The 25,260-nt window shown below is 47.4% G+C and overlaps 1 protein-coding gene across 5 annotated transcripts in view; it reads left to right on the plus strand.

The window, feature by feature from the left end:
- The window catches only part of ANKRD29 (ankyrin repeat domain 29), a 56,256-nt gene that overhangs the window by 23,099 nt on the left and 7,897 nt on the right, over positions 1-25,260 (plus strand). For 2 of the 5 annotated variants that reach the window (XM_070049915.2, XM_051851339.3), the window contains 5 exons: positions 3,285-3,383; positions 7,863-7,961; positions 10,592-10,690; positions 21,243-21,341; positions 22,662-22,757. In XM_070049915.2, the coding sequence (XP_069906016.1) occupies positions 3,285-3,383; positions 7,863-7,961; positions 10,592-10,690; positions 21,243-21,341; positions 22,662-22,757 (492 nt within the window). Of the gene's footprint in view, positions 1-3,284; positions 3,384-7,862; positions 7,962-10,591; positions 10,691-20,707; positions 20,862-21,242; positions 21,462-22,661; positions 22,758-25,260 lie in introns of those variants that run through there. The other 3 variants (XM_089305255.1, XM_089305256.1, XM_089305257.1) reach the window with 3 other exon arrangements.

Here is a 25,260-nt window from a genome sequence, read left to right on the forward strand (position 1 = left end):
CTTTGTAGTCCATGTTTGTTATAAGTTCAAAGAAGAGATGGCTTTTCTCTAAATAAAAATAATATGGTCCAGATATGCTTACTCAAAAACCTTTATCCTGAAGGGCAGGCTCAACATTCACAAAAGTCTCTTTAGAACAACTGAAAAAAAAATGGGGCAGAAGAGAAATATTTGGGTTCCAGCCAACATAATGGTTTTTATAGTTTTATGTTGACCTATGTGTTTGGTTCCAATGGCTCAACTAATCTTGGAGATGAAAACTCTTTGGCATTGAGAACAGAAGTCCTTGGGAATTCTTAGCAAAACAAATATTCTGATATTGCAAAAATAGATGGTGAGTTTCAAAGCACCTGTTTTGGAAGCTGAAAGAGTGCCTTGCGGTGCTTTGAAACTCACCATCTATTTTTGCAATATCAGAATATTTGTTTCCTAAAGAAGCCCTTGCTATTGTTTTCTTTGGTTGACTGTCTAGGTAACAGAGCTTGTTTCCAAACTGGAAGCGAATGATCCTGAAAGATCATTACCTTAGAGAGTCGGCAGAATTAGCTGACTGTAACTCTCAGGCCTGGGAATTGCAAATGCTCTTGGCAGGGAGCCCTGGGTTTCAGTAGAAAAGCACAACAGTTGAAGACCTCCACTCATCTTGCAGACTGAGAGTTAGCTCCTGTAGTCTACAGATTGCCGCATGATGATGGGTGGCATGTAGCTTCCAACACTGGCTGAAACTGCTCTCACTATGCTTTTTATAATCAATGTGTCAAGAAAGCTTATTGAAAAAAAATCCTTTCTCTTGAAAAAGAAATGATTCCTAGGAAGGCACCTTGCTAGTCTCTCAATTATCTCTGTTAAGAAGGTGAGTTTTACTGTTAGCCAAGTTTTCTCATCCAGATCTGTTTATGCCTTAAGATTTCTGGAATCCATTGCCCTCACTGTCGGAGCAGTGGAAAGGTGCTTCCTCCCCAGGTCTCTGGGAAACAAGGGAAAATTCACTCCTGACTGCAGATGGCAAGGCTCTGTGAGTGGCCATGTTGCCTGTGCCCCTGGGCATAGCCTGAGGTAGAGGGTTAGATCTGGGTTAGATCCAGGTTAGATTTGGGTTTTCTGGTTAGATCAGGTTAGATCTGGGATAGATCTGGGATAGATCTGGGTTAGATCAGGTTAAATCTGGGTAAGATCTGTGAGGTCTCTTTGAGTGAGACCCTCAGCTGTTGAGCTGGAAGTGCTACGATGTCTCTCTACAAGAAGCATCAGAAACAGGCTGGATGAGCATGTCCGTTTATTAGCAATCAGACACAGACTTTTGTAGGGTAAGAAGGAAAGAAAAAACCTCTGATAGTAACAGCAATTCTGTAGGGCAGAAGGGGCAGCATGCCAAAAGACCCCTAACCAATCGACTTATAGCTCACTTAGGCCCCTGGGCTCCTTTGTGCAGCCGGCCCACATCTGGAATGTGGGAGTTGCTTATCGGCTCTGTGTTAGTCAATATAAATGCGCATCCACAAGGCTTCCAACAGGAAGGGGCGGGTGGTGGGGGAAATGGGCCTGGAGCTCCTGCTGCCTGCCAGCAGCCAGGCTGTGGGGTCCCTCCCAACCTCCTGCTTGGACAGGGCAGCCAGTCTTATGGGATCACCCACAGACCTGGGTTAGATCTGTTAGATCAGGTCAAATCCGGGTTAGATCTGGGTTAGATATTCTGCCTCGATGTCGGCCCTCACTGCTCACCTGCCTCCCACTTGCTCGGGCCCTTAGGGTGATCAGTCATCCACAGCACTTGCTCTCCTGGCTTTCTCTCCCTGAGTGAGAGACCCACTACCTTCACAGTCCCAGCTAAGCTGTGGAAAGAGGGTTTTCTTTGCACAGTGCCTGGCCATTAGCTTCCTCCCATGCTGAAAGCATGGAAATGAAGAGCCTGTGGTAGGAAAAATCTATCGGCTGTAGATGCAGTACTGCGACGTTGCTCACGTGACACACTGATTTGGGTTCCTGTCTACAAGAGGTTTTGTAAAACTGGCTGAGAAGAAAAAGTATTTTTAAAAATTGTGTCTGAGAATGTCATGATCAGCTTAAAACTTGGAATCAGGCGGTTTCTTAGTGGGTCCCATTTCGAGCAAGGTTTTGGGGCCTGTTTTTCCTGTGGGCTCACCGTTACAGAAGTGGATTCTTGGTTGCACGGGTAGCTTTTGACTCTAAGACACCACATTGCATAACCAAAATTCGACCAGAATGCTTTCTGTGTTAACAAATGCTAGTGTTTCCCAACCGCTGCACCAACCGGCTTCCTGTGGCTGCCGAGACTGGGCAGCCTGCAAACAGCAGGGACTAATTCCCTCGCATACCTGGAGGCCGGAAGTGCCCAGGCAGGCTGTGTGGGCTCTCCTTCCCCCTGGAGGTCCCGCCCCGTGGCTTCTATGGGCTGCTAGCGTGCCGTAGCTCACACAGCACTCCAGTCCCGCCTCTGGGGTCACATCGCCTCTTTTTCAATTTTAAACAATTGTAGTAAGATATATGTAAAACTTAGCATCGTGGCCATTTTTCTGTGGCCAGTTCAGTACGTCCATAAAGTTGTGCAGCCATCACCAGCGTTCATCCACACAGTCCTCATCATCTTATGAAAACTCTGGCCCCATTAGGCAGCAACTCCACGTTCATCTTCATTTCTGACTCTGTGAATGTTGCTGCTTTAGATGTGACAGCAGAACCATACTGTGTTTGTGCTTCTGTGCCTGGCATGCTTCACCTAGAACGACGGCTTCAAGGTTTTCCCTTGTCATAACACATGTCAGAATGTCCTTCCCTTTCAAGGCTGAATACTGTTCCACTCTGTAGGTATACCACACTTTGCTTATCTCTTAATGCCCTGATGGACAGTTCAGTTGTTTCCAGGTGTTAAGCATAAATGATACATGCGCCTCTCTTACAAGGACGCCTGTCTTGGGATTCAGAGCCCACCCAGGTAACCCAGGATAAATCCCTTCTCTCAAAACCATGAACTTAATCCAACCTTTGGCCTTATAAGGTAATGTTCACAGGTTCTGTGAATAAGGATGAAGAGGTATCTTTTTGGGAGCCCCTCTTCATGCCACTACACCAAGAATAAAGCTTTGCTTTCGTCTTGTCACTTGCCTGACCAAGGAATAGCATCAGTTCAAACGCAGTCTCTTCCTAGGATGGAAGGCTACTATGCAAGGATGTTGTGTTGTTTTCTTTGCCACTGTGTACATGGAATAAAACACGACCAAATGTCTTCTAAAGCCAGCCTCTCCCCTCCCCTCCCTCTCTCCCAGTCAGGTACAACCGCCCTGTTCTTTGCTGCCCAGCAAGGCCATAACGACGTTGTGAGATTTCTCTTTGGATTTGGAGCATCTACTGAATTCAGGACCAAGGTAAGAGAATCGTCTTGATTTCATGCCCTGTTGAAGAGTGCCAGCAGTCAGGGGTATGCGTTTCTGCTTCCCTTTCTAGAAGATTCTCAAGTCTAAGGAAGTGGCTATCACAAGGCAGCTGGTAATGGTTCAGGAGTGGTCCTAGGGATTCCATGTAATATATCACATTTTCACTCTGGACCCACGACTGGAAAATTCTGTGAGGATTTTCTCAGACTCCTGCACAGCTGACTCTCCACTCTGCAATGCTGTTTCGTAACCAGGAAGGGAACAGGAGGAGGCGGCTTTCTAACTTTCCCCGTCCTGTGTGCTTATTTTCCTTCAAGGTTAATCCAGACCCACAGTAGGAATTTCTGGGAGTATCAGTCTGAGCCTTGTAAGCCTCAGGGATTGCTGAAGAGGGAACTTGGGCAGACATCTTCCTTGTGTGAGCTGTTGTCAGGGAGACGTGTGATAGAATCAGAGTTCACACAGTGGGCGAGGAGTTGGGGTTCTTCCTTTAAAGAAGTTATTCTTGGGGCCCAGCTGGTGAAACCACTGCCCGTGATGCTGACATCCCACATCAGTGCTGGTTCGAGTCCTGGCTACTCCATTTGCTATCCAGCTCTCTGCTGCTGTGCCAGAGAGAGCAGAGGATGGGTCAAGCACCCCTGCCACCTAAGGGGGAGACTAGGAGGGATTTCCAGGCTCCTGGCTTCAGCCTGGCCCAGCATTAGCCATTTTGGCAATTTGGGAAATAAACCAGCAGATAGAAGATAACTTTCTGTCTTTACCTCTCTATCACTCTGCCTTTCAAATAAACAAATATTTTTAAAAAGAAGTCACTCATTTTCATTTTTGGCATATAGATAAAGATTATCTACAAAAGATCAAGTTTGTTTTCACTATATGGTTTTTACATAGTGTTTTGTAATAGAAGAATTTGAACTGCCATATATTTTTGTGATTGCCATCTCAATTCTGGCATTATAGTAATTTAAAAAATGCTTAAAATTTGCCTGAGTTGGGAATTTTTAGGTTTTCTTATTGAAAAATAAGGGACATATCAAGGGAGTTTCCAGTGGGTTTTTTTCCCTGTTAAAATGCTAACTGTTAAATAGACTTGAACTTCACATAGGGTCTCTGTCTTTTCTGAAACCTGATATGGAGTTAGGTACATGCCTCCAGACATACTGAATATAATATACAGTCATACAAGATATGTGTGTAGTGTTTTATATTTTTTTACTATAAAAGTGGTGCAACTAATAATAGAAAGTTGTCGCTCCCCCTCTTCGTGGAGGAACGACACATGACCCTGCGTTGTTCTTTCGTCTGCTCGGCCCTCCCCGGGTTTGCTGCTGGTTCTTCCCGGGTTGGCTACTGACCCTTCCACCTCCGTGGAAGGGCAGTTCCCCCTGGCCACATTCCCCACTTCCGCAGGGGAGCGGCACACCGCCGGCCGGCTCTCTCGGGGGCTGCACAGGTGTTCCTTCAGGTAGATGTTCCCCTCAGATGTTCCTGGTGCATGCCGTCTCTCTCCTCCTTTATAGTCCTCCTCCGCCAATCCCAACTCGGCTGCCCACACGCCGAGTACGCTGCTCTCCTCCAATCAGGAGCAGGTCCTGCTGTTTATTGGTTGAACTGGAGGCAGCTGGGTAGAAGCTGTTTACTCCTCTCCCAGCGCCATATTGTGGGAGAGCAGATGCATAGAATAAGTCTTAATTCCAGTAACTTAGTCTAGTCCGAGTTGCTCCCCACAAAAGTAAGTTTTTACAGACCTGAATCTCAGCTCTTTGACCTAAGTCAGGATGATCATGACCATGAGGCTGCTTCAGTATTTTCTTGGCTAACATTTGGCCTGTGTACATGAGCCAGTCTTTCCGATCCTAGAAAACCATGTTTCCTTTAGACCAGCTGCAGGTCTCTAAGAGATTCCCAAGGAAAGAAGAGAGTGTCGGGACACTGCTTTTTAATGTGATCCCGTCATCAAAACATCAGCTGTTCTCATAAACCTCTATATGGGGACAGCCAGTTAGCTTGGCAGTTAAGACTCTAATAAGGTGCCCACATCCCACATTGGAGTACCTGGGTTTGATTATCAGCTCCAGTTTCTGACTGCAGCTTCCTGCTAATGCAGACCATGGGAGGCAGCACCAATGGCTCAAGTAATTGGATCCCTGCCTCTCATGTTGGAGACCTGGATGGAGTTCCTGGCTGCTGCTGTGTGAACCAGTAGATAGAAGATTTGTGGATATGTGTCTGCCTTCAAGTAATTTTTAAGATAATAATAGACATCAGTTGTCCTACATGATCATCTTATTTTATCTGTTCTGTTACCTTACCAGACCAAGAGCTGAGAAAATCGATAGGACAAAGCTTGAAAATAGTGGTGCTTGTTGCTGCTGTTAGGTTTCTTGATGTCCCTGCCACTGCCACCACCCATGCCCCCCCCCAGCCCCCCAGCCTTCAGTCTCCCACCTCTCAGTTCACTACCCTTCAAAGCCCGGCTCAAGCACCCTCCTCCACCACACAGCCCATCCCTCCTTGAAGCTGTGCCTGGCCACACGCATCCCCCAGGATGTCCTGCCTGTGAACACAAGAGCTCTTAGGGCAGTGTTTCTGCCCGGGAGCCTCACCTGCCACCTGCAACTGCCAGTCACCCCACATGCCTGGAGTACTTCTGGGCCTCTCCCCAGACACACCCACTCAGACCCTCTGAGGAGCTCCAAGGGTAGACTGGGTTTTTTTGGTGCTTTTGTTTGTTTGATTGTTTGTTTTAAAGACAAAGACACAGCTCCTGGCTCAGTCCCCAGATACCTGCCAGTGGCTTCGGCTGGGCCAGGCCAAGGCTGGGAATTGGGAGCTCAGCCCAAGTCTCTCATGTGGGTGGCAAGGACCCAACCACTTGAGCTGCCTCCCACAGTTCATGTTTACAGGAAAGTGGAATGAGGGGTGGAACCAGAACTTGAACTCAGGCACTCTTGATATGAGATGCAGGAATCCCAACCAGCAGCTTAACCACTAAACCAAATGCCAGTCCCAAAGCCAGGTATTTTTTTTTAACTTTTTTTTAAAGATTTATTTTATTTATTTGAAAGACATTGTTACAGAGAGAGGGGGAAGAGAGAGAGGGAGAGGAAGAGAGAGAAAGAAAGAGAGAGAGATTCCATCTGCTGGTTCACTCCGCCAGTGGCTGCAGCGGCCAGAGCTAGATCAGGTCTTAGACAAGATCCAGGAGCCAGGAGCTTCCTCCAGGTCCTCCATGTGGGTACAGGGGCCCAAAGACTTGGTGCATCCTCTGCTGCTTTTCCAGGCACATTAGCAATTAACTGGATTGGAAGTGGAGCAGCCGGGGCTTGAACCGGTGCTGATAAGCAATGTGGGTGCTGCAGGTACAGTTTGACCTGTTACACAACAACACCGGCCCCCAAAGGCAGGTATTTTGAACAAATTCTTTGTGTCCACATTTGGAAGTTTGCCATCTTCCAAAAGTTCATGGGAAATGAGTATTATGAAAAAACTTCTTGGATTTCAAAACATTTTGAATCAAAATATAACTTTCAATTCCATTTTTTCCACAAACTTTCTGAGGTTCCTTCCTATTTATGATTCATATTTTAAACCAGGTTAAATGTTCTTCAGTTATTTATATTTAGCTCAGGTGTCCATGTACATCTGTGAGCCAAACAGCTCGACAGCTCTAGGTGGGAAGAGCTCATGGTGCACCTGAGAAAACCCACTCAGGGCTTTGGTTGGCCACAGACTCAGTGAGTCAGTCAGTGTGATGTGGATGACATAAGCACCCATTCTAATTCAGGGTGCAGATAGACAGGTAGAGTAGACAGAATGTCCCAGTCCACATCAGAGTGCAGCAACTTTACAGGGCTTTGTTTCATTGTAGGGCCCATAATTTAAGAGACCTGGACAAATTGGCACATGTTCAGAGGCAAAAACTAAACAGGAGAATGAGAGGTGCCTGGAATGTGCTGGAATCTTCCATTCTTTTCATAGATGCAGACCTTGTTCCGTGAGGGCTGTGGTAACCACAGGGTTACCCACAACAGCTCCTTAACCCTAGTGGCTTCTAACTGGGTGGCACCCTGGGGAGAAGCCAGTGTTTGTCAACAGGGTCTCTGGCCAGAAGCCAAGGGGGTCTCTTCTGTTCATTCCAAGGTGGAACTGACAACTTTCTGTTCTGTTTCCCATACTGAGAGGCAAACAGATGATTCTGCAGTAGTCATGGGACATGTCTAAATTAATTAAAATAATTTGGTCAAATCACTGTAATTTAGCTCCAGCAAGTCATCCAAGGATGCAGCATAACCATGCTGAGGGTGAACTATGTTGTAATGAAACAGGGAAATGGGACACAAGAATGGAAGTGCGTTTGTTAGGGTCTGCGGGAAAATTCTGTTGCCACGTTATGCCGAGGAGCATCCCCTTGGTAGAACAAGCGCCTGCACTGTGTCTGATTGCTCACGCTTTACATGTCCACAGGACGGGGGCACGGCCCTGCTGGCTGCCAGTCAGTACGGGCACATGCAGGTGGTGGAGACCTTGCTGAAGCACGGAGCCAATATCCACGACCAACTTTATGTGAGTGCATTTCAGGGGGACACCGGATGGGTCCTGCTCATTCCATCTTCACACGTAACACTGAGGTCTAAATTCAGATGTCAGAGATGCTAACTTCCAAAATGTGATGAATGGTAGAATTTTAATCTGATACATCAAGGGGGAAAAGCTACAGTAGACCAGGTGAGCTTTTTCTGCACAGAAACCACATGATCTTATTGATCCATCTTTGTTCTCCCTTGAGTCAGGTGGACATATGAGACATTTCAGGTAGCTGTGGAATTAACATCTTCAGAAACCATTTGACCCATACTTACCCATGCCATGACAAACCACACAGCCCAGCATGTGGACTTGCAGAAAGTCAAAATATCTTCTGTTGTAGTTACTTGTGAAGACAGGCACAAAGAGGAGAGATCAAGGTATTTGGAAGAGAAGGCTGAATGGATGAAGACCTGTGAAATACATGTACACTCATGTACATACATGACTTCTTGAAAAGCATCCATTGCTCTCTATTTGTAGCTAATTGGCAATTAGCAGACACCAAAGGCACCTTTGATTGTCACTCCAGTACCATAGGATTCATGGCAAATGTTATTCTGGTTTTGTAGGAAAAAAGAAAGCATGGGAGATGAAGGAACTTGCCAGAGTCCCATGATGAGGAGTGCAGGAATTCCTGCGTCCAATTACCCAGGAACCGCAGTTAGGCTATGCTGCGTCTAAATACTTAGCGCTTACGCCTAGGGCACGGTACTGCCAGGTGTGAACGTTTCCATTTGAACACACTCTCCAGAGTTAGCTGTTTAAACTCCAACGAATCGTAGGCCTCTTTGAAGTGCACAGCAACTGGCTTTACCCTTGCACTTCAAAATCTGTAACTCTTTTGAGCCTGCAGTATTACCAACGGAAAGATTGCATCACCTGATAATGATCTAAGACCCATTCTCCTCTCTGGCTGCCCGTTAGAAACACCTGGGGACTTTTGGAAACTACAGTACGCAGGCCCACCCCAGACCCACCAAGCCAGAGTCTCTGAAGCACAACGTGGCCAACAGGTGGTCCTGACGTGTGGCCAAGTCTAAGGAACACAGGTCTAAGGTTCTGGGTATTTATTTGGCCATACTTGGACATAGTAAGGTATGTCTGACAGTATATCTGTGTGTGTACATTGAATAGGATGAGTCTCTGGAAAAGGAAAAATAGTGATTTTCTTAGCATGAGTATCCGTAGTCAGTGCAGATTGACTGTGGGTATTCAGTTTGTTCTCACTAGATAACATTCTTCTGCAAGGCTCATTGGGGTAGAACTTATCTTAGAAATAGAGTTCTGGGGCCAGCATTGTGGTATAGCAGGGTAAGCCACTGCCTGTGACACCAGCATCCCCTATGGGTACCAGTTCACATACTGGCTGCTCCACTTCCCATCCAGCTCCCAGCTAATGGCCTGGGAAAGCAGTAGAAGATGGGCCAAGTGTTTGGGCACCTGCCACTCCCATGGGAGACCTGATAAAACTCCTGGCTTCTGGTTTCAGCCTGGCCCAGACAGCCAGGGTGTCGCAGCAATCTGGGGAGTAAACCAGTGGATGGACGATCCCTCTGACTTTCAAATAAAATAAATCTTTAAAAGAGAAAGAAAAAACAGAAATGTAGAGTTTGGGGAGAGGCCCACCCCTTCCCATAGTAATCCCTCTCTGTATCCTTACTCAGACAATGCAAATCTTCCCATTCTAAACCATTGAAATACGTGGGGGGAGCCCATTTCAGACAGTTCCCGGATTATAAAATGCTAAGGGCGGGGTTGACAACTCATTAAGCTGCACAGTAAGGAGCTGCTGCTAATTTCACCCGCATATCAAACAGCTGCTTACACACCTGTACAGGCTGGGTAATTTTTTTAATGATTGCCTTGAGGGCAGTCTGGGAGCTCCGCTGGAAACCCAGTCCCCTCCACGTGCCCCGCCCAGTTCGACTGGCAGGGAGTGATGTGTGTTAGCCTTCTAGTGGGGGCGTGCTACTCCGCACCATTTGCTGGGTGTCTCCCACGGAGTGTGCTCAGGTGTTCCACCGCAGTGTAAACCTGGGGAGGCTCACCTGGGCCGTGCATTCCGTCTGGCTGCAGTGGGCGTACGGGAGAATGCAAGTTCCTGGCTGGCAGTTGCATTGCTGAAATTACCAAGTGACGTGTTCCCAAGCATAAAGAAATGACCAGTGACATAGATACCCAGTTTGGGGGAGAGGGGAAGGAAGAAACTAAAGATAATTGGAGAAGGAGCAGTTGCTTTGGGCTCCATACATGATCGCTCTGTGTAACTTATAGGCATTGGTTTCCACTGCCCTGGCAGAGAGAGACTTCATGAAGATTCTTTCTAGAGCCTCGTGTTGGAGGAGCACAGATTAATGTGGGAGAGAGAAATGCATAGGAAAGATCTAATGAAAAGAACAGCCTTTTCTCCCAATTCATGAAATCATACAATTTAGGTTTGGGGGATTTATCTACTCACACAGCACTTGATTCTCCATTGACAAAAGGATGAAAACTTAAAAGAGGATAGAAATGAAAAATTATACTAGACATGTGTAACTCTTCATCTAATGTCTTTGAGAATACTGGTGAAAGATGACTTTTTAACACCTACTTGTTCTCATCAGGATGGAGCCACGGCCCTCTTCCTAGCCGCCCAAGGTGGTTACTTGGACGTTATTCGATTATTGCTGTCTTCGGGAGCTAAGGTCAACCAGCCAAGGCAGGTAATGTCGTTGGCTGACATTGGCCGAGTGTGTGGGGCATGGGGCCGGGAGGCTGGTACATACCTAAGATAACCACGCAGCCCTAGGTATTCTTTCAAGCCCTGTGCCCCTGCCATGCCAAGTTAATCTTTGATTAGGGTTCCTCTTGTTCTGTGCTGTGTGTGGGCTCACTTGAATGTCTGTGAACTCAAGCCGACATCACCGCTCAGTACTTTGAAGACATGAGTGTTTGGTGTCTGAGGTCAAGTATACACTCTGCCACCTCCTGTCCAAATAAATCATGACTGCACTGAGCTAAGGGGCACAGACTAGCCTGGAACCTCCGTGGTAAACAGGCGGCTCTGGTGGCCTTGCCCCGGCCAGTCTAATACACTCCTACCCATCACTTCTTCCACTGAGAAAAGAGGAGCCTGTGCCGTTGGAATCATCAGCAGGTCCTGCACCGTCCTCTCTCACAATCTATTGAGAACTTCATTTAGCAACAGCACGCTAACATCTGGCAAATCAATGAACTGACACATGAAGGCACAGAAATGCGAGATAACAAGGCAGTGCTTTGTAAATGGTAAAGAACCATGCAAATGCAAGTCATTAGAGTTAGCTGCTCTCCTCTAGGAATTATTTCTGCCCTAATTAATTTGCGTTTAACAAAACAGTCCAGATTAAGGAAACATGACTCTAAGAGAGTTGTCTAGGGAAAAGTCAAGTTGATTTCTTGCCAGTAGTGACACCCAGGCAGGTTTCCACTGTAGTAGGGGCTGATACTGTATTGCCTGTGTGAGTGTTTGCATAATGAATAGCTGTGGGAGCCTTAAGATGGGTCTGAGCTCTGCCACAGGTTTCCTGGATTCTTAAAGCCCAAATGCATAAAGGAGCTGAGAAAAGAGCTGTTGGGCAGAGCGGGTTTAAGGTCAGGAATCCTGAGTTCTAGATCCAGCTCTGCTAATAACTAGCTCTGTGGTTTGAAAAAGCAACTTAACCTCTCTGCACCTCTTTCATCCTTCATCTCAAAATGAGATTGAGTGGGATAAGGCTAACAACCTGTCCTGCAGTTGCTGTGGGTGGTCTTTTTGTTTTTGTTTAATATTTATTTATTTGAAAGCAGAGTTACAGAGAGAGAGAGATTCCATCTGTTTACTCCCTAAATGGTTGCCATGGCTGGAACTAAGCCTAGCCAAAGCCTGGAAGAACCTGAAACTCCATCCGGGTCTTCCATGTGGGTGCAGGGGCCCAAGCACTTGGACCATTTTCTGCTGCATTCCCAGACACATTGGCAGGGAGCTGGATTGGAAGTGGAGCAGCCACGGCATGGACTGGCACTCATATGGGATGCCAGCATCACAGGCGGTGGCTGAACCTGCTGTGCTACAGCACCAACCCTGTGGGTGCAGTTTTTTTTTTTTTTCCCCCACAGGCAGAGTGGACAGTGAGAGAGAGAGAGACAGAGAGAAAGGTCTTCCTTTGCCGTTGGTTCACCCTCCAATGGCCGCCGCGGCTGGCGCGTTGCGGCCGGCGCACTGCGCTGATCCGATGGCAGGAGCCAGGTGCTTCTCCTGGTCTCCCATGGGGTGCAGGGCCCAAGCACTGGGGCCATCCTCCACTGCACTCCCGGGCCACAGCAGAGAGCTGGCCTGGAAGAGGGGCAACTGGGACAGAATCCGGCACCCCGACCGGGACTAGAACCCGGTGTGCCGGCGCCGCAAGGCAGAGGATTAGCCTAGTGAGCCGCGGTGCCGGCTGTGGGTGCAGTTTTGATGATTGTTCTACTCAAAGTTCAAGCAGTATTTCTTGCATACCTATCATGTGCCAGACACTACTGATAATGTGCAATGATATACTTCAATTTCAAAGCTATTTTTTTTCTTCTTTTTTTTTTAACTTTTATTTAATGAATATAAATTTCCAAAGTACAGCTCATGGATTACAATGGCTCCCCCCCCATAACTTCCCTCCCACCCGCAACCCTCCCCTTTCCCTCTCCCTCCCCCCTTCCATTCACATCAAGATTTATTTTCAATTCTCTTTATATACAGAAGATCAGTTTAGCATATATTAAGTAAAGATTTAACAGTTTGCACCCACATAGAAACACAAAGTGAAAAATACTGTTTGAGTACTAGTTATAGCATTAAATCACAATGTACAGTGCATTAAGGACAGAGATCCTACATGAGGAGTAAATGCACAGTGACTCCTGTTGTTGACTTAACAAATTGACACTCTTGTTTATGGCATCAGTAATCACCGTAGGCTCTTGTCATAGGTTGCCCAAGGTTATGGAAGCCAATTTCAAAGCTATTTCTAAGTTTAGATGGCCCTCACAGTACTCCTGGGAGGGAGGCAGTTAGGAGCAGTGGTCTCTCTGCACTGGCACGGTTGACACTTGAGGGACAGAGTTTAATATTTTCCTGTTTGTCCTTCTTATTTGAAACTGTTGATTGATTCTGAATCAGAGGCTCCATTTTAGCAAAACTAACAAAAAAGAAACAGGTTATTTTTAGATCATTTTTAGATTATTTTTAGATGTGGAGGCCACTGTTGACGGTGCTAGTATGAACTTAGGGATGAGAGACCGTGGAGATTGTAAATGCTTTGTTCCAAAATAATTTCTGGCACCTTGATGAATCTATTTGATTTTCTTATTCACATGCTTAAGGTACTATGTGTAAAGAAACCAAGTTAATATAAGAGATCATACTACAGATGTTGCATGTGTCCACTTACACCCAGATAAAAGCCATGTGATGATGGCGGAACCATGAAATGAAGGAGGACCCAACATTACAGCAGTAGCCATCCCACGCTCCAGCTGGTTTTCATTCCTTGCAGGTGAAGATACACTGGTCAAGGTGCACCTGCTCAGTGAGTGTGAACTCCTGTGCTCTGGTCAAGGAACGAGCAAGTATAGGTCCTGCCAGAGACCAGATCTGTTGCATTCATTTGGAATTTTAGGAGTTCAGCTGCCATAAGAAAGATTGTTATTTGGGATAAATGTGTTTTATTAAATAATTGCTGTGGGGAACAAAAGCTGTGGAAATTTTCCTTTGCATAGAGTACACTCACCACATTGTGCGCTCAGATCATGATCAATTGGTTTTGCTACCTGCTGTGAGCCTATAATTAGCAGCTGTTATCTAACAGGCCGAACTAGCCCAGGTTCTGACTTGTGTGAAAGTGGAAAGTCTGCATATTTATTCTGTTCCAAGAAAACAATGTAATAAATATCACAAAAGTGATACCTGCTCGGGCTGACTTTGTCATAAATTTTAATGAGTTTTTTTTAAAAGTCCAATTAAAAATTTCCATTAAAAAGATCTAACATTGTAGGATATCACGTAGCTAGAATATCTGAAAGCCAGTGTTTTATTCTGAAAAGCTGACATGTGGAGTCCTTATTAGAAAATTCTAGAATTTACAAAATAAGGACAAGGCTATTTGCCTGACTTGATTTCTCAATATTTTTAGATAAATCTGACTTAGAATTTTTGCACTGCCTTTCTATGGCGTCTGGGCATTTTTTGGTACACTTGACAGGATGTGAATAAAATTGTGCTGGAATAACTCAGCTCACATTTGATCTGAGCCTCAGAGAATCCGAACTATGGTAGGAATGACTTTTCATTGTAGCACTTATCACCAGAACTTAAATAAGACCTTTCTAGCACTGTGTGGTGAGGAATCACAATCACAAAGCCAGCCACAGTCAGACATTGGAATGACGAAGTTCTTGTTTTGAGAAGTTTTCCTTCCACATTGTAGTAGGGAGAGAGGTCAGGAGTCAGGCTAAAAACTCATTTTCATGAATAATAATAATTTTTTAAAAAATCTCATGTTCACGTCTTTCCATATGTCCTCACCAAGCTGAGTTGAGAAGAGTCAGACCATCCTAATCTCCAGCTGAGATGGTGAGATGGCTATGGAGTCTGTTTCTCTATCAGCGAAGTGCCTTGACCTAACTTTGCTCATTCAGCTCAGCCACCTCCTTAAGTCCACTAATACAGCGTGGAAGGTCTGACCCTGCTCCCCCAGAGCTGCGGTTGGCCTGTTCTTACTCTTCTCTTTGTCATGTGCTAACCAGGATGTCTCCAAAGCCTGATAGAAAAGCCGCCTAATGCAATGCCTGCTGTAGCAGGGGCCTTGGGGTCGGACAGATGCACAGAGCTGCAGGAGGCAGAAGGTAGATGTCCTCTAGGTCGCAGGCTTGGAGGGCAATGGGAGACAGGAGTTTCAACAGATGGCCATGGAGTCCTGAGGGTTTGGAGACGGGAGCACACAGACACAGGAAGGTTGTTTGTCTTAGTCCCTCTGCACCTGCTGGACACTCAGGAAAAGTGTGTCCACTGCAGGGGCATACCCTGTGGCTTGGGCAGAGCACCAGTGAGTCTGGAAGCCCGAGCACAGAGTGACCAGTGACTGGGAACCGGGAGAAGGCTCTGGGTGTAGGGCAAGGATCATGGGCAGGACGGCAGGCCTGGGGAAACTGCAGGCGGCAGCCAGGAGGCCAGACCTCAGCCTCTGAGCGGAGAGCAGCTCGGTAGTTTTTATGCGGATGTGGGTATTTAAGGAAATGAAACACTGTCGCAGTTTTGATTATTAACTGCTTGACCATGAGCAAGTCACTTACTCTCCCTGAATCTCAGGATTTTTTCACCTGTTAAACCAGGGTAATAATGGGACCTTTATCACATGGTTATTGTGGGAAGTAAGATAATTACTACAAGGTTCTTAATGCAGTGGCTAATATATGCCAGGTGCTTACTAAATATTAGATATTGCTATGACCAGTTCCAATCCATCCAGGCCTTGATGGAACAGAAAAGCCACCAGAAACCAAGGCTGCACTCTCTCCCCTGAGCCATGTGGTCTCTGTCCTCTCGTACGTAGCCCCATCTCAACCTCTTTGTCTCTCTGCACTCCTCTTTTGAGTATGTTCCTCTGCTTCCTCATCTTGTATGTGGTTCCCAGGTTGGACAGTTAAGCTCTTGGGGTAACCATGTTGTTTTTGCAGCTCCTCTGTGGACACCAACCCAGGGTGGCCTGGCCTGCCCATCCTCGGTCCAGTCACCTGAGACTGAAGAGGGAGAGTGGGGTCAGACCACCAGCAATGCAGACACCTGTGACATGTGACACCTTTTGCAGACCCATTTGCTGCTCCAGAGACTCCTGGCAAGGGACACAGTAGTGAGAGACTCTGGGTTAGGGTAGGGCTGGAGGCAAAGCTATCCTAAAGTCGAATGCCCTCTTCCTTACCTCTCTTTGGCCCCCAATTTAGAATAGAATTGGTTCCCAGGCTGTGGCCTGAGCCCCCAGGTAGAAGTAGCCCAGATATTAGGACTGGAAAACAGTAGAAGCAAATAGCTAAGAAAACTTCATAGACCTGTTCCCATGTAAAAAAATGGTTTTTGTGATTTTTCCCAAACGATCTTTAGATGCCTAAATAAGACCAAAGAAGATGAGTCTGTAATGCAGTAATGCAGATGGTGTCACCTGCTGTGTCTCATGCCGTGGTCTACCCCTAGAGCTGCAGTAGAGCATACTTGAGTGTCATAATGGACGTGGAAGGAACTGCAAGTCACCCTGTGCAGCCGCCCATCGAGTGCTTGAATCCCTTCTGCAATAAGTCAGCCACCATTGAACATCCCTGGGCATTGGGAACTCACCCCCACCTGATAAGCTTAGGTGGTCTTTAGCCAGTTCTCATTCTACTTTCTCTCTTGGCCCCAAATCTGCAGGCAACTTCCACCATCAGTCTTTTCTTTATCAATCAGTTGGTCTGCAAAATAAACCTTAAGTCCTTTTCCACTTGCTGTGCACACAAATGGTAAATGATAGCCATCATAACTCCATGTATCTTACCTTCTTCAAATTAAATGTTCTGTTTCCATTTTTGAAAAGTGCTATGCACTCTGGCCTCAGAATCAGCCCTTAAGGCATTCGGATCTGGCTAAAAAGTCCATGAGAGTATTTCAGGCATGAAAAGCCAAGACACTGTGGCAAACAAAAAAAAATTACCTAAGTGAAAAATCTCTGTGAGTGAGATCCCAGTGGAAAGAACGGACCATCAAAGAAAGAGGTACCTTTCTCTGAAGGGAGGAGAGAACTTCCACTCTGACTATGGCCTTGTCTAAATAAGATTGGAGTAGGCAAACTCAAGAGGCTTCCATAGCCTTGGTAGCTCATGACAAGAGCCTCGGGTGATTACTGATGTCATAAATAAGAGTGTCAATTGTTAAATCAACAACAGGAATCACTGTGCACTTTCTCCCCATGTAGGACCTCTCTTGTTAATGTGTTGTACTATGTGAATTAACGGTATAACTATTACTCAAACAGTACTTTATACTTTGTGTTTCTGTGTGGGTGTGAACTGTTGAAATCTTTACTTAGTATATACTAAATTGATCTTCTGTATATAAAGATAATTGAAAATGAATCTTGATGAAGAATGGGATGGGAGAGGGAATTGGAGATGGGATGGTTGCAGGTGGAAGGGAGGTTATGGGGGGAAAAGGCTGCTATAATCCAAAAGTTGTACTTTGGAAATTTATATTTATTAAATAAAAGTTAAAAAAATAATCAGAGACCAAAAACAACAACAAAAAAACTGTGGAGGTTGTAACTTCAACTCTAAAGGTGATTTGTTCAAGTTAATGTATTTTAAAATTATATTTTGTCAAGAAGCATTAAAAACATTTAAATATTTTATATAATTGTTTATCTCTAAAACTCTACTGAAAGTGATTTAATTTCCATCATTTTATTTTTTATTTATTTATTGACAGGCAGAGTTAGTGAGAGAGAGAGACAGAGAGAAAAGTCTTCCTTCCATTGGTTCACCCCCCAAATAGCCGCTACAGCTGGTGCACTGCACTGATCTGAAGCCAGGAGCCAGGTGCTTCCTCCTGGTCTCCCATGTGGGTGCAGGGCCCAAGCACTTGGGCCATCCTCCACTGCCCTCCCTGGCCACAGCAGAGAGCTGGCCTGGAAAAGGAGCAACCAAGACTAGAACCTGGCGCCCCAACCGGGACTAGAACCTGGGGTGCCGGTGCCGCAGGTGGAGGATTAGCCTAGTGAGCCATGGCACTGGCCCATCACTTTCTTTTTTTAATAGAAAACTTTAATACATATGAATTTTGACAGTACAACTTTTGGATTATAGCAGCATTTCCATCATTGTCATCATGAAAATAAAGGCTCTGACCATGATAGTAACAGGAAAACATCAGAGCAAACCAGAAGTGAGAGGTGCAGAAGAAGGGCTCTCCCGATTCCCACGCTAGGTAATTAAAGGATAACTAATTGGCTTTGGCAGGAATTCTCTGCCTCACACACAACTCCCTGGGTTGCAAAACCAGATTTGGAGATGTCATCACCAGTAATGAAACACAAGGGTGACTTCTCCCACACACATCATCTTACCAGTCATCTGGACCTGCCCCGCAGTCAGGGGTCCCACGGGGTCCTGGGGAGAGCCACACTCAACAGAGCATATGCAATGCTCTGTGAAGAGAAATGCCAATGGAGGTGCAGGGACCCAGGCTGCTATTATCTGGCCCCGGGAACCTGCCACCTCCCTCCGTGAACTCCTTGTGCAGACGTCTCTCTGGACGCTGAGGCCGGGAGTGACGTTGCCTGAGTTCTCACTGCTGCTCCCCCTGACATCCTGGCTCCAGTTAGATGATTTCCGTGTCAGGGTGAGTGTTCTCAACTGGTAGTGCTGATAGTTGTTCCCAGCGCACACCTCCCAGCACACTCCTTCATGTTAGCAACCAGTTGTTTTACTCATAACAGCCAAGCCCTTGAAAAGCACCTGGAACCAGATCCTGTGGCCTCTGGCTGCCCTTCCCTGCCTGCCCTCTGGTGGAGATGTGGGCAAAGTGGAAAAGCACCCCAGGGCAGGCAGAAATGGCGAAGGGCATCGGCGTGGGCATGGGAGTGCAGAAAGCCTGGCAATGTAGGCGGCTGCCCCTGGGGTGCCCACCAAGCCCTGGGCTGCCGCAGCTGCCTTTCCCACCCGCCTGTCCCAGCCACCCTGACTGTACTTGCTCTTCCTTCCACCTGGAATGGCCTCTCCCTTCTCTCTGGCGAATTCCAGGTCCTCCTTCAAGACTCCGTTCAGCTCTCACCCCATTTGTGAAGTCGGCCATATAATAGCGAGAGGACCCCTCTCCTGGTTCATTTTGTGTGGGATTTTTTGTTTGCTTGTTAGTTTGTTTTTTGCAGGACTGAAATGTCCATGTCTCTTCTCCACTACTGGTTTTTAATCCTCTGCCTGAGACTCAGTCATTGCTGGATGCTTGTATGAATGAATGAGTGATTAAATCCTGAATCTGGGAGAATCAGGAATATGAGAGAAATAAAGGATGTGCAAGTGCTTTGTAAACTGAAAGTAACTACCAAGGTGTTATTTGTAATAGCTGGAGTCGGCATTTCCAAGAGGCCCTGGAAAAGTAGGAAGCAGGCCAAGGTGTCCTCAGCTGACCTCCATCCTTGACCAGTGCCTCTGTCCCTGCATTCTCTGCCTCTCAGTGCCTCCAGCCCCTCTGGGCTCCTGCTGGGCCATCACCCACCGCCCCAGGCAGATATCTTCATCCTCTGCCCGTTTCCCAGCACAGCAATGGGCAGTAATGCTGGGCCCGCCTTCTGGGGGGCTGGAGTCAGATTGCATGATACAGCAGCAAGCGTAACTTTATAGTTTCTCTCTGCATGCTCTTGGGCTTCAGCCCTGCATTCCCGCTGATGGGTAATTCTGTCTATCTTACCTGGCTAAAACAGTCTCATGGGGCCACTAAACCATAATGACCTCAGACATGAAGTTTAGTCTCTTCTGGATCCTGTTCCTTTCGGCTGCTCTTCTCTCCAGTGTGGCCCGCCTATCACCCTGGCATTGGAGTAGGGGTGGGGATACATGTATGGCCCCATGTTGGCCCTTCTGGTCCCTAAGCTCTCTGCACTGGCACCCACAGACACACCTGGTCTCGCCCTAGTGCAAGCCCTACCGAAGTCTCTGTTCACAAAGGGGCCTTGTCCGCCCACCCGCAAGCCGCTGGTTCCCCATCACTTCCGATTTCCCACAGGCGAGGGCTCTTGGATGCCCATTTGCCAGATGGATGTGGGATGCAGGGGCCCAGACCACTCCCACAGCTTTTCCTGTCTCAGCACCAGCCCGGAGTTGAGGTTGTCTAAGGAGCCTTTGATTTTCCTGGGCTTCCTCCCAAGAAAAGCAGAGGACTCTTCCCCATCTGGAATTCCCCAGCATGAATCCAGATATTTTTCCCACTGCTGTCTTACCTTCCTCTCGGCGCTGGCATGCCCAGATTGAACCCGGAAGGGGCAGCAGGGAAACGTGGATGCTTGGGGCTCACCTCCGCCCCTCTGACTCCTCCTTTCCCTGGGAGGATTTCTGCTTTCCGTTCCACCTGGAGAGAACCGCCCTCCCGTCTCGCCCTTCCCCGTCACTCGGACATTTCACGGTTGCCTCTCTGGAGCAGTACACCTTGGCCCAGGGGTTGTTGGAGAATCCTATGCAGGGAAACCTATCGGAAATGCTGTACCTGCACATCACTCCTGGAAGGTGCATACCATCTAAGCTCCCTTTCAAAATGTGCCTCTGGGCACCAGACGAGTAGGAGAAACGACCTGAGTTCCCTGTCCCTCTGTCTTGTATGGGAATGACGGGCCCCCCTAAGCAGGCTGTGCCACCATCAAGGTCAAAGTGTGTTCCCTAGGAGAGCAAAGAAGTTGACAGTGGTAAGGTGGCAGGATGAGGACTGGCTGGCGTCGCCTCTCCCGGCATGTGGAATTTGGCTCTGCCCTCTGGTGCAGCTCAGGCACCCACACCTCCTTCCCTGTGGGGAGCAGCCCGGACTGGACTGAGTTACTGGAATTAAGACTTATTCTATGCATCTGCTCTCCCACAATATGGCGCTGGGAGAGAAGTAAACAGCTTCCGCACAGCTGCCTCCAGTTCAACCAATAAACTGTAGGACTTGCTACTGATTGGAGGAGAGCACCGTACTCGGCGTGTGGGCAGCCGAGTTGGGATTGGCGGAGGAGGACTATAAAGGAGGAGAGAGACGGCATGCACCAGGAACATCTAAGAGGAACATCTAAGGGAACACCTGTGCAGCCCCCAGAGAGCCGGCCGGCGGTGTGCCGCTCCCCTGCGGAGGTGGGGAATGTGGCCAGGGGGAACTGCCCTTCCACGGAGGTGGAGGGACAGTAGCCAACCCGGGAAGAACCAGCAGCAAACCCGGGGAGGGCCGAGCAGACGAAAGAACAGCGCAGGGTCCTGTGTCGTTCCTCCACGAAGAGGGGGAGCGACACTTCCCCTGTGGCTGTGGACCGCGCTCTGGTCAACGATCCAGCCACAGTATGGCTGCTGTTCTAAGCCCCGAGTTGGAAACTGGCAAATACTCAAGCGCCGCCTTCTTCTCTCCACGATTCCTCTTGGGCACTTGGGCTGTGTCCCGGGGTTTTCCATTTGGGAAACCGGGGCCTGGCGTCCAGCGCCCAGTCAGTCACCGCGGCGACTCCTCTCTCCTCCCTGCAGGATGGCACGGCGCCCCTGTGGATAGCGTCCCAGATGGGCCACAGCGAGGCAGTGCGAGTAATGCTGCTGCGCGGGGCCGACCGCGACGCTGCGCGCAACGTGAGTGGCTCCGCCCCCCTGCTGGGGCGGGAGTGGGAGGTTGCCGCTTACCTGGGTTTCCTCCCCACCTCCACCTTCGCTGCCGCAGGAAAGCAGAGTCCCATTCGTCAGAAACAGCAGGTGCTGCTGGCGCGCTCTCCCCTTCTACCAGACTTGACTTCTGGACACACTGGGGAGGGCTAGAGTCCTGGCCTCAGGCCTGGGGGCAGGAGGGAGGAGCAGGCTGTCTTTGGAGATTGAGGGTATCCCCCAGCTGGTGCAGTGCCTCCTGCTGGCCCCTGGGTTTGGGGTCAAGCAGTGCACCTCACTGGCTGGGACTCAGAGTCCCCACCGCATCCCCCATCCACCTGCTATCTGCAGGAGCCCCTGCTGGTGTCACCCAGTTCAGACTGGGTGCGCCTACTGGCACCGTGCTGTCTGCTGTGGGTTTTCTGTGCCTGGCCTCCACGCACTTACATCAGCCTTGCTGATGTGACCCACCTGCCCCTGTCCTCATCTAAGTCCAGGAAAGGGAAATCAAGGTGTGCTCCTGTTCCTGGCCACCTCACTGTCCTCCCTCCTACCTTCTCTTCCTTCTTCCCACAATCGCTGAAGTCACAAAAGGAAAATCCCCTAATCCCATTTTGCTTCTTCCTGATGCCAGATAAGCCCTTAAGGGCAGGCTGAGGTCGTCCTGTGGCTCCTGGAGACCTCTGTGAGCTGATCCTCCAAACAGAGCGATCGATTTGTTAGTGGAGCAGAAAGGGGGATTTGGAAAGTCTCTTCTGGAGTCAAAGGACGCTTGCAGACGCTGAATATTAATTTAAAGCTTCCTCCTACAGTCAGTGCATTCTTTTTCCTCAGATTTCAGCCTGCTCGCCGTGCACCCCTTCCCCAGCCCACACACAGGGAAAGAGCCGCCTCGGGAGGGCAGGCAAGAGCAAGGGTGTTTGAAATTTTAACACAGTAAATACAGCTCCACAATCATCTCAATCACTAAGGACAGACAGTTTCTGCTAGGTTACAAGCGAATGTCTTTTTGCTCCATCAGTGGCCTGAAGCCTGCGCTCCTGAAATGCCCCTTGTCCTTTACCGAGTGCTCTAAGGGACTGGAGAAGTAGGAATCCCCAGGTGAAAGAGGTCTAGGATAATAGAAACAGCCTAGGATCCTTCGTGCAGAATCCACTGCTTCAAGTGCTCCCAGAGGCTCCTAGGTTGAGACCTGGCTGACCTGCACTTAACTGACCCATCTTGCCTGCCCCTGGCAAGTGTCCTCCCAGTTCTCAGCCGACACAGACACGTTATTCATCCACTTGTGTCTTCCTCTCTCTGGCGGTACAGGACGGCACAACAGCATTGTTGAAAGCAGCCAACAAAGGGTACAATGACGTTATAAAGGAATTGCTGAAGTTCTCGCCTGCGCTTGGTATTTTGAAGGTAAGACTTAAAGAGAAACGCTACCCATTGGTAGCAGGGAGAAGTTAGAGACTGGGAGGTCCATACTCGGGAAGTAGGGTAGAACCTGGGAGTAATCAGCCTGCTTAGTTGGACCCTTGAAAAACACAGCCACAGCTTCTTGGTGCTGGAGATTCATGGGCGCTGGCAGACAAGGAAAGGTGGGAAAAGGAGTGAGCCAGAGCTTAAGTAAGGCCCTAGTTTTCCAGAAAAGGAAAAATTAGACAGTACTAATGGAATGATTAAAATGGAAAGTAAACTGTGTTGACACGTGTGGAGGCTTTATGAAATCAAGGAAGAACAGACACTTGCACTCTTTCTCTTCCTTGTCTTTGTTAGAGTCGACTGCCCGAAAAACGTCACCAAGAGACATCTCTTATGCAAACAGCAAGGGGAAGCTTTATTGATTATCCAGCATGCTGGGGCTGTCTGATCATACATGAACAGAGCAGCCCCGAATAACCAAAGGTTAGGGTTTATAAAGGCAAAAACCGCAAAACCGGGAAGGGGGAATACATGGTTGCTATGCACGGTTGCTATACACAGTTGCTAAAATCAAAAGAGAGTACATAAAATCAAAAGAGAGTATATGGTTACTGGGGTCAACATAACCTAAAACCTAAGTGAAATTAATATTTATCATAATCTTGACAATACCAGTTACAATATTACAATTAGCAATTAGGACTTGACATTAATGTAAGACACAGACAAATCACATCTTTATTATTAGCCCAGGTAACCCAGGTGCAACCTTTTTACTTTTAAGCTTGAGCAATCATGCTAGGGGGTTTTTGTGCTCTGCCAAGGGTGATGTAGTGCACTGCTATTGTCCGACTATTTGAGATCATAGTTTCAGACCAGAGTCTCACAGTGGGGGGGTGCTTTCCCAGAATGCAGTCTCAAGTGCTCCAAAATGGAGTCCCTACTGCCAAGGTGCTACTCTGTCTTATTTTTTTACAGCTGTACCAGGAAGGTTTAAACCTGTAAGCTTAAGCTTAACTTTTTACACCTGCACATATACAGTCTTGAGCGAAGAACTGCTGTGCTTTGTCACCCTCAGTGAAGTTAAATAAGCCTCAGAGAAAGTCATTCTGGAAACCTGGGTCTTTCAGAAAGCAGAACCCCCTCCCCCCGGATTTCTTTTTAAGTTTTAATTATTTGCATTGAAAGGTGTCTACACGATGGTATATATCAGGGTCTGCAGACTTGGTTGGTAAAGGATCAAAGGATCAGGTAGTAAACATTTTAGGCTTTGCAAGCTCAGCTCTGCCATGATAACATGAAAGAGAACAGAAAAAAATACCAAAAAAATAGAGAATTGCATTCCCCTAACCCTTTATTTATTTATAATAGCTTACTATAAAAATTACTTATTTATCGTACCTGTGGAATCCTGTATTTTCACATACTGCCATACTGCAAAAATATTCTCTTAATCTGTTTTTAATCATTTAAAAACTTAGAAAAAATTCTTAGCTTACAGAACACATAAAAATAGGCAACTGGCTGGATTTGATCCACTGGCCTGGTTGCCTGACTTCTCATCTGTACACCCTGTTTTCTGTTTTGTTTTGTTTTGTTTTCCCTAAGATTTAGTTATTTACTTCAAAGGCAGAGTTACAGAGAGAGAGAGAGACCTCTTCCATCTGCTGGTTCACTCCCCAAATGTCTGCAATGGCTGGGGCTGAGCTGATCAAGAACCAAGAGCTTCTTCTGGATCTCCCACATGGGTGCAGGGGCCCAAACACTTGGACCATCTTCCACTGCTTTCCTACGCCATGAGCAGGGAGCTGGATTGGAAGTGGAGCAGCCAGGACTCGAACCAGTGCCCATATGGGATGCCAGCACTGCAGGTGGTGGCTTTACCCACTTCGCCACAGCACTGACCCCTGAATATAATTTTTAAAAATATTCAGATAAGGGAGGAAAGGAGAAAAAAAAAGAGATGTGAAACACACACATACAAAAGCCAAATTGAAGGGGCAAGCAGAGATAAATATGAAAGTGGTAGGCCTAAATCCACCTGTATCATAAAAATACCAGTGTTAATGAACAGAAGACCCCAACTCAAAGTAGAAATTAAAGGAATGTATTAAAAAAGCAAAACACAACTATATTCTGCTTAAAAGAGATGAGCTTTAAATGTAAGAACATAGACGGGTTGGAATCAAATGCATGGGAACATTTTTGTTTGTTTGTTTTTAACTCATTTCATTCTTAGCCATGTTACAAATTGGCGAAGCAGATAGTTTGGTTAAGATTTAGGCATGTGAAATGTTAACCAGATTAGTGAATTACCAGACATATCATAAGAGCAGCTGTCGAAGGGGCCAGCACTGTGGCGCAGTGGGTTAAAGCCCTGACCTGAAGTACTGGCATCCCATATGGGCGCCGGTTCTAGTCCCAGCAGCTCCACTTCCGATCCAGCTCTCTGCTATGGCCTGGGAAAGCAGTGGAAGATGGTCCAAATCCTTGGGTCCCT

The sequence above is a fragment of the Oryctolagus cuniculus genome, chromosome 10 (genome assembly GCF_051225735.1).
Source record: "Oryctolagus cuniculus isolate XC-2025 breed Fujian yellow rabbit chromosome 10, ASM5122573v1, whole genome shotgun sequence".
In the NCBI taxonomy this organism is placed as follows: Eukaryota; Metazoa; Chordata; class Mammalia; order Lagomorpha; family Leporidae; genus Oryctolagus; species Oryctolagus cuniculus.